This window comes from Gossypium hirsutum, chromosome A11, assembly GCF_007990345.1.
Source record: "Gossypium hirsutum isolate 1008001.06 chromosome A11, Gossypium_hirsutum_v2.1, whole genome shotgun sequence".
NCBI classification, from domain to species: domain Eukaryota; kingdom Viridiplantae; phylum Streptophyta; class Magnoliopsida; order Malvales; family Malvaceae; genus Gossypium; species Gossypium hirsutum.
In genome coordinates this window covers 93,326,629-93,336,097 of record NC_053434.1, presented here as the reverse complement: position 1 = coordinate 93,336,097, position 9,469 = coordinate 93,326,629, and the positions used below count along the sequence as shown (strand labels likewise).

The 9,469-nt window shown below is 33.0% G+C and overlaps 1 protein-coding gene across 5 annotated transcripts; it reads left to right on the top strand.

The window, feature by feature from the left end:
• The first annotated feature begins 266 nt into the window (after window positions 1-266).
• On the top strand, window positions 267-6,396 carry LOC107891822 (probable inactive leucine-rich repeat receptor-like protein kinase At3g03770). 5 transcript variants are annotated; one of them, XM_016816747.2, is made up of 10 exons: window positions 267-768; window positions 1,243-1,388; window positions 1,476-3,020; window positions 3,115-3,248; window positions 3,607-3,847; window positions 4,366-4,568; window positions 4,662-4,711; window positions 5,167-5,278; window positions 5,436-5,727; window positions 5,905-6,396. In XM_016816747.2, exons 3-9 carry the CDS (start codon window positions 1,667-1,669, stop codon window positions 5,712-5,714), a joined length of 2,373 nt encoding a protein of 790 aa, XP_016672236.1. In that variant the 5' UTR covers window positions 267-768; window positions 1,243-1,388; window positions 1,476-1,666; the 3' UTR covers window positions 5,715-5,727; window positions 5,905-6,396. The 5 variants fall into 5 exon arrangements, with proteins under 5 accessions (XP_016672236.1, XP_040937487.1, XP_016672247.1 ...); XM_041081553.1 differs by having other exon boundaries at window positions 267-870; XM_016816758.2 differs by lacking the exon at window positions 1,243-1,388.
• The last annotated feature ends 3,073 nt before the right edge of the window (window positions 6,397-9,469 follow it).

Below are 9,469 nucleotides of genomic sequence, written 5' to 3'. Positions count from 1 at the left end.
CCTTGAATTTTTTACTTTATAAAAGTAATAAAATATGGATTAGTTAAATTGGGGGTAATCGGAGATTGGTGCATGTGACTTTGCTAGGCAGACATTTTAACGATTTTGAAAATATATAAAATGTACTGGGAATTGGATAATATCACAATATAATATTTAGTTTAGAAGTTGCCTTCCTTGAGTTCCAGCCAGCCTGGTTTAGTACTTAGGGATGATAAAAATTGTAACTTAACTACAAAAGCTGAAACTGGTTTCTCACCACCCACAAACTGAAATTTTCAGTATGAGAAAAAGGTGTGTATTGAACTTAAATGCATGTGGGGACTAACCCTACCACCAAGGCAACGATAACAATGGCGGCAAAGGAACCGAAACATGGCTGTGGGGTCACACCCAACTCAAAGTATACCCAGATAGCGAAAGCTTACACTGCACACTCTCCCTTTTCATTTCATTCCTTTTTTTTTTCCTATATCTCATCACTTTCACTGTCAAAACCTCTTTGCTTGGGGATTCTCAAGTATGGGGAATAAATAAAGCCTCTTCACTCTTCACTCTTCACTCTTCACTTTTCATCTATCTTCTACACCAATTCTTCTTTTCTTTTCTTTTTGCTTTTGCTTTTTTTCTTTTTGTACTTTTTTCAAATCTAGCTTCTCTTTAAGACCCTTTTTAAGGAAATAAATAAATGAAACAACAGTGACAAAGCAATAGGACGAGAAAGAAACTTGTTACTGGGCTAAAATGTCGGTTTGTGGGGATTAACAGGTCAGCTTTCTTGTGCTACATATGGCATTTTACTAGTTTCTTTTTTGAACCCGTGTCACTTGCTTGTCTTGGCTTGCATCATCAACCCAAAAACTAGCACAGGTAAGTAGGATGTAGAGCTCCATCACTTATTGTGTATCAATGGTTTGATAACGTTTCTGGGGTTTTACCTTTATTGTCAACGGTGATTAGAAAAGAGTTATAATAAATGAAAAACAAACTCAAGTGGGTGGAAAGTGTGGAATGCAAGTGGGACTCCATAATCTGAATCTGGTTTAAACTACTTTTCAGAGAGTTTCCTGTTTTGGTTTTGGAATTTCTTCTTTTTCAAGTCTCAATTATTGAGTTCTTAAGTCTGTATCTGAGTAGTTTAAAGTCTTCAAGTGCTCTCCAGCAAGAAAATTCATGGTCCAAAATTTGTCTCCATCTACCATTTGAAGAGTTTTTTAAGAAAAAATAAATGCTGTTTTGCAGGGGATTCCAGTTGAGCTGGGGTCAGTTCAATCTACTGTCTCAAGATATAAGCTGTTCTATATATCTTTGAAATAAGTTAATAGTACTAAGAACACTGTAACAATAAGCAATGGGATTTGTGTCTTGAATTCTCTACTTAAATTATGGTATTATGCTAAATTCTAAAGTTTCAGTTATCTATCTGTTTGAGTTTATTCCTTCTCTCAATTTTTCTGATCATGGTTATTTTGCAGAGGTTCCTTAATCTGATCTTATTAATGTGAGCTTTAGTTATTCAGAGTGCCAAACTGCAACACCCTTCTCTGGTGTTTCTGCATAATTTGGACAAGATTGCTACTTATTTTGAGTTTGATGGTATCTCTGCAACTCATGCTCAGTTTCTAGTCCTTCAAAAGCTGCTTGGTTCAGTTCCGGGTTTCACCTAATGCTGCTGCTGTATATGCTTCCAATGGCTAAAGGATTCAAGCATCAGGCATTTCTAGTTCTTGCTATAATTTTACTTTTAATCAATCAGTCAGAGCAGCTAGAATCATCCCAGACTCGAACTCTTTTACGAGTTCGATCGCTTCTGAATTATCCTGATAACTTGAGTGGCTGGAATAGCACAATCGACTTCTGCAATACCGAACCAACATCCCAAGTAACCGTGGTGTGCTATGAAGGAAGCATAACTCAGCTGCATATAATTGGTAGTAAAGGAACTCCATTGCTACCTAAAAACTTTTCCATGGATTCGTTTGTTAAAGCACTTGTTAAGCTACCAGAACTGAAAGTTCTTACATTAGTTTCTCTTGGTTTATGGGGACCATTGCCTGGTAAAATTTTGCATTTATCCTCATTGGAAATACTTAACATGACTTCAAATTCGCTATATGGAACCATCCCTGATGAGCTTTCATCTATCACTAGCCTTCAAACTCTCATACTTGATGATAACATGTTCTCCGGTCGGTTACCTGCGTGGCTCAGTTTGTTACCGGTTTTGACAGTTCTTAGTTTGAGAAAGAATTTGTTCAATGGCTCTTTGCCAGAATCATTCACCAGTTTGGAGAATCTTCGAGTTCTTGCACTTTCACATAACCACTTCTATGGGGAAGTCCCTGATCTTATCAGGTTGACAAATCTTCAAGAGCTTGATCTAGAAGATAATGCTTTTGGACCTCGGTTTCCTCAACTTGGCAACAAGTTGGTTCGCCTTGTATTGGGAAAGAACAGGTTTCGATCTGGCATTCCTTCTGAATTGAGTTCATATTACCAACTTGAATGGCTGGACTTGTCATTCAATAGATTTGTTGGGCCATTTCCTCCATCATTGTTATCCCTACCTTCCATTACTTACTTGAATATTGCAGACAACAAGCTCACTGGCATGCTATTTGAAAACACTTCTTGCAATGTGGAGCTGGAATTTGCAGATTTATCCTCAAATCTATTGACTGGACACTTGCCTACCTGTCTCTTGGATTCTAAAGACCGAGTTTCCCTGTATGCCCGAAATTGCCTGGCAACTGAAAACGAAAACCAACATCCATTTTCCTTCTGTCACAATGAAGCTTTAGCTGTGGGAATCTTACCTCACCATAAGAAGTCCAAAACTCCTAAAGTGGCTCTTGCCATGGCCATAAGTGGAGGAATTGTTGGTGGAATGGTACTTCTTGGTCTCATTTTCATGTTTGTTAGGAGGTCAAATGCGGATAAGACAATCAATAAACCTACTACGAGAGTGATTGCAGAGAAAGCAACTACTATGTATTCATCAAAGTTTCTATCTGATGCCAGTAAGACCCCCTTGTACCTCTATTTCTCTAGTTACGCACAATGACTCTAGTTTTCATTACTTGTAATCTGACTATGACTTTGGCTACTTGAAAGGGTATACATCGCAAACAACGAAGCTGGGAGCACTTGGACTTCCAGCTTATAGAACATTTTCACTAGAAGAACTTGAGGTTGCTACAAACAACTTCCACACAACTGCTTTCATGGGTGAAGGTTCTCTAGGGCAGGTAAGCAATGTAGTTAACATATACTTGATATTTTTGACCTGCAGCAAGTTTAATGAGAGCTTCAGCTTAATTAAAAGTTGAATGATTCTCCACTATGGTGTTGAAGTTTGTTTAAGTCAGTGGTCGGATTTCGAGATCCATAGCCTTATCATTATTAAAACATTGAAAGTGAGCCTGTGCTTCAACAATTTGCATCTGAATAATGTGTTTTCATGTATATTGTTCAAACCAACTAATTTCTTTAGTGGCCATTTTGAGTCTTTATATGGGCTGCTGCTTCTTCTTTTTTTATCTAGAACCAAAATATGGGAAATTTCCCTTTGTAGAATGTTCTAACACAATGATTTTATGATTTCAGATGTATAGAGGTAGGCTGAGAGATGGCTTCTTTGTGGCCATTAGATGCCTGAAAATGAAGAAAAGCCGTAGCACTCAAAGCTTTATGCACCATGTAGAGCTCATTTCCAAATTGAGACATCGCCATTTAGTCAGTGCTCTTGGCCATTGCTTTGAATGCTACTTGGATGATTCAAGTGTCAGCAGAATTTTTTTGATCTTTGAATATGTACCAAATGGCACTCTCAGGAGCTGGATATCTGGTAATCATTAATCTCTATGTTAATTTTTTCCCAGGACAGATATCAAGGCCACACTATTTGCACTTCTTCTCCATGTCTTAGAGCTATGTTGCTCCGACTCTTTATTTCTCTTGAAGCATCCATGTCCAACATTTTTGTTTGACTCCGACATGGATTCAGGGACGTAACCTTCGAGACCCTTCAAATACATTGGAAAACTTAGAAACTAGTGAACATGCCCATGTTGGGCACATATCCGTATCTGACACTCTTTCCCAAGTCTGAGTATTTTAGGATGAACAAGCACATAAATCCTGTTGAGGAAAGTTCATTTACTTTGGTTATGACAATCAGTGACTGCTTTGTTCAATTTGTTTCACTCTTGCTCATCAAGACCAACAACATGCAAGCTCTTTAATGTTATAGAAACATGTTTAAAAAAAACCATTCATTTTCCTATCATCCATTTTGGAAGATCTTAATGTTTACTTTATCTATGTGTTTGGATTGTTTGTAATATCTGATATTCCGGTTTGCAGGACGTGACAGATGCTCACTTACATGGGCGCAGCGCATATCATCGGCGATTGGGATAGCAAAGGGCATCCAATTTTTGCACACAGGGATTGTACCTGGTGTGTACTCAAATCATCTGAAAATAACTGATATTCTGATGGACCAGAACCTTGTTGCAAAGATTAGCAGTTACAACCTGCCCCTATTAGCCGAAATTGCAGGAAAGGTATGAACACAGAAGAATAATTTCATTCTCTATGGACTTTTTGCTTCAAATTCGCCTGTCTGTGATTGTGTTTACTGCTACTTGTTTTTGCAGGTAGGCCATGGAACTTCTGCTCCACCCAAGGATCCAAGTACTAGTGCAAGGTTTGTAATGAATGATATTCTGGATGATACCGAAATTACACAAACAGTCAATATAAACTGATATTGCTCAACAAAAATGTTCATTAATGGGTTTAGTTCATAAAACAGTGCATTAGATTCTCATTACATATCATCATGATTGTTTTAAACCGTGTATGATTTGTTTAAAGCTAAAACTAATGTAAACAAAAACTATAATATATTTACTATCATGAGAAGTACCCTTATTTCGTCGCAATACATAGACATGAGTATGGGGATATGATCCTCTAGGGACCATCCAAATACAAGGACATCTTGTAAAAAATTTAAATATACCCACGTAGGACAAATGACCTTGTTTGACATTCACACCGAAACCAAGTAGCATGGATATTCTCTCAGGTTTATAAAGGGAGCATCTAAAATACGATGTTTCATTGAAATTGTTGCATTTGGCTGTTGTTCCATGACAGGGTAACGTATGATGATAAGGTCGATGTTTATGATTTTGGAGTGATTTTGCTCGAAATGATTCTTGGGAGGCCATCAAAATCCAGGAATCAAGTTCAAGTTCTTAAAAACCAGGTAAATCATTGGATTCCTCTAGCATATTGTGAGTTCAAAGTCTCATTTCCATTTTCTCATGACAAACTGAAACTTTGAACTTAAGATATGAACTTAGAACATACAAAGAAACTCAATGTATACAAATCATTAATTCACTAAGATTCAACCTGAGCAGCTAGAAGCAATCATGGCAACGGATGATGCAACGAGAAGACGTGTAGCAGATTCCACAGTTCGGACATCTTGTTCGGATCAGTCATTGAAAACAATGATGGAAATTTGTGTGAGATGCCTGGTGAAGGACCCTGCAGAGAGACCTTCTATTGAGGATGTGCTGTGGAACTTGCAATTTGCTGCTCAAGTTCAAGATGCATGGCGAGTAGATTCCCATAGCAGTGAAGGATCTCCGATCTCTCCTTGTGAACCCCAACACCTTCGTGTTGCCTTCCGCTAATAATAACATTCAGGTACTTCCACCTATGTTGCTCCAACTCTTCATTTACCTTGAAGTAAACACATACCAACGCACCCAAGTCTGAGTAAACATAGATTTCTTATCTGGTTGTTAAACTTGTTTGTCTTAATGATTTTAAAGAGTGTCAATGATAACCTATCAGTAACTGAAAACACAATCTTCTATGCAGTATATGGCAATGACAAGAGAAGGAAGGACAGTAGGGGCTAGTAACCCTTTGTTTGTTTGGCACTAAAGATGGAAAAGTGGAACATCGGAAAAGATCTTTCAATCCAACGGTTAACCGTTGGACTAAAAGTAATTTCTGTCATGTTCCTTCCCTACCTTCCCTACCAAACAAGGCCTCAGCAAATTTTATTTTATACTGCAACTGCTACATTCTTCAGGCCATCTAAAGACTCGTTTAGTTAATTAGTTGACAAAGTTTCAGAACCAAATGCACTTGTTTATACTAGTTTTCTGAGAAATACAGAAACCTGTGTTTACAACAGAAATCCGGAACTTAGTTCATGCTACCACCCTCTGCAAATATGGGATTCGAATTTTGGCATCTGTAATATTTTCTGTTATTCGTAGACTATGGTGTCTTTTGTACTAATATTACATTATATGACTCTCTTTATTCTGTGTTATGTTGAAATCAATATGTGAAGTTTGGCTATAATTTGCTTATGAACAACTCTCGCGGAAGACCAGAGATTGAAACACATAGGCAAGCCTGTGAAAGTTAATTTGGAATCTTAACACTATTCCAGGGGTGAAAATATTCATATGCATCAAAAGAGAATATGAATAAGCAACATGGATGATTGCCACTACATTGAAGAAGCTGTGGAATGTAGTTCATCATAAATTTTTGTAAGGTTTGGGAATGGGTGGTTGTGAAATTTGAGAATCTTGATCTTATTGTTAGTATTTTGACCCGATTAAGCAGCGAACAAGTAAAATAGCAGAATAAATTGAAAAATTGAACACACAAATTTAACGTGGAAAAATCTCTCCAAAGAGGATAAAAAATCACGGGCAAAAATAATTTTACTATAATGGCAAAAGAACGAAGAGTACAAAAGATGTAGATAAAAATTAAACTCTGAAAACCCGAAAATAAAGAACCCACAAAACGTAAACACAAAATTATGTAAATGTGTTATGAGTTCTAATATCTAATGGGTATATTTTCTAAGGTTGTAAAAGAGCCTATTTATAAACTAAATTCATAAATTAAATAATAATAAAATAATCTAAACTAATCAGTGTTTGATTGAAACAAGTAAACAGAGTTTAACTGAAAGATTATTTTTCAAATTTGACTGAAAATAGGAGTCATATTCAACACTTATTAACACACTCGTTGTCCTTTTTAAGAAAACTAAATGCCTAATTAAGACATCTTCAGGGACTCATTCTCCTATTCTAAAGTTTCCTCATTACCGAAAAGTTTATGGACCCAAAAGAATATAAGTTTATATCCAGCCATGTACGGATGTTAAACTAAAAGCATAATAATTTATTTGGCCCTTTTAATTTTATAAAAGAATTTATTTTAGTCATTTATTTAATTTTTCTTTTATTTGTCAAATCACTCAAAATAAATGGAAAAGTTGAAATTTGTTAACTTTACTGACTTGGCATTGATGTGTATGTCACATTAGTAATTAATTAATTTTTTAAAAATTAAAAATATTAGAATACTTTTATATTTTTAATAAATACTTTTATATTTTTAAAATTTTTTAAATTATAAAAGTTAATTAATTACTGACATGGCATCGATGTGGTAATTCACATGTATGTCATATAAATAAAGTTAACTTTTCCATCCATTTTGAAATAATTTGAAAATTAATGTAAGTTTAAAAGCTAAAAAGTTAAATTATTTTTTTTATTTTGTAAAATTGAAGAGCCAAATAAATCATTATATCTTAGAGATTAAAACACAAATTTTCAATTTAGAGGTAGCCCCTCTAATGTCACCCTTCTTTATCTCTATTATATAGGGGGCGGGCATGGTCTATTTCCGTTAACTTAAAAAGAGAGTTTTACTTTATAATAAATTTTATAAATTTATTATAGTTCTTTGTATTCTTCATAAATTTAATTTTTAGTTTTTTATTTTTTTTTTTCAGGAATTTAGTTTTTTTAGTTCTCAAATTTCAATATTTAGATTCAATTAACATATTTTTTTTGTTAAATTTACATTTTGAAATTAAAAAAAAAAACCCTCACTTGCTAGCAATTTAACAATGGCGTTGTAATGAACTGAATTTAATAAAATAATTTTAACAGTATTAATAATTTGACCTAAATTTTGAAATCTAAAAAAGTAAAGGGACTAAATTCTTAAAAATAAAAATATAGGAAATAATTTTCAAATTTACAAATAGTACAGGGACTTATGGTTTATTTTAGCATAAATTTATACGATTTTATTATAGAGTTACTTGCACTAAACATCCCCAAACTATGATTCTCATTCTAAATTGATTCTCAAACTTTAAAAATTCTAGTTACATCCTCAGACTATTATTGTTATATCAATAAGATCTTTTCATGTTTTCAAAACTTTTATTGCACTAAACTATTACTGGTAAATGAGACATCAAATATTACGTGACATAATTTCTCTCTCTTTCTCTCTTTTATTTTTAGTTATTAATTTTAAAATTTATGCGGTAACATTTTACTTTTCTTTTAAGTTTTTCGTTTTAAAACTATGTATAAGATTTTACTATTTAATGGTTAAATTAACAGGTATAATAATGGAAGGACTTGATTGATATAACACCAATATTTTAGGAATGTAATTAAAATATTTTGAAATTTGAGAACTAATTTAAAATGAGGGCTATAGTTTGGGAATATCTAGTGCAATTAACTCTTTGCTATATCAAAATAAGTTTTGTATTCTTAATTTGAGTTAATTGCATCAACCATCCCTAAGCTATGAACCTCACTTTAAATTGGTTCTCAAACTTCAAAATATTCTAATTACATCTACAAACTATGTATGTTATATCAATCAAGTCCTTTTATTATTAAAATCATTAAATGACACGTCAAATCTTATGTAGATAAATTTAAAATTAAAAAATATAGAATGTTGTCACATAAGTAAAAAAAAACTAATAATAAAGTAAAGCTAAAAAGAAAGAAAGAAAGAGTGAACGATAAAGTTTCTGTAAAAGTTTCGAAAATCATAAAATTGATATTTTTAAAACATTCGCTTTTACCGTGTTCATTTTTCTTAATTTTTTCATTTTAAATTATGCCACATAAGAATTGTCTTGTCTTTTAACCGTTAAACTAACGATTTTAGTAACGAAATAACCTAATTGATATAACATCAATTGTTTAAAGATGTAATTAGAACGATTTAAAGTTTAATATCTATACCCCTCACCTAGTACCACTCGATTAAAAAATGATTAATATACCCTTTTATTAAATGATTACAATCATGTTGATGGCCTTTTTGTCTTTTTATTATTTTATATATGAAATTTTAAAATAAAATAACTAAAATTAAGGATTGAATTTATATTTAATTAATTAATAAACAAAATTTTTACAATTACACTAATAATAATTTTTGAATAAATGTTTAAGATAAAATATTTTTTTAATTATAGTTTTGTATATATTGCATATATGTTGTTAGTTTGAAATTTTAGTGTTGTATGTTATATTCTAAATTAAAAATATTTATATAATTTTAATTAAAAAATGGAAGAAAA

What these genes read in the sequence shown, in the direction of transcription:
- LOC107891822 (XM_016816758.2), top strand. Translation starts at nt 1,667, where the DNA reads ATGCTGCTGCTGTATATGCTTCCAATGGCTAAAGGATTCAAGCATCAG. An exon ending in GTGAAGGTTCTCTAGGGCAG is followed by an intron (nt 3,249 to 3,606) that starts GTAAGCAATGTA and finishes TTATGATTTCAG; the next exon opens with ATGTATAGAGGTAGGCTGAG. An exon ending in TAGCCGAAATTGCAGGAAAG is followed by an intron (nt 4,569 to 4,661) that starts GTATGAACACAG and finishes TTGTTTTTGCAG; the next exon opens with GTAGGCCATGGAACTTCTGC.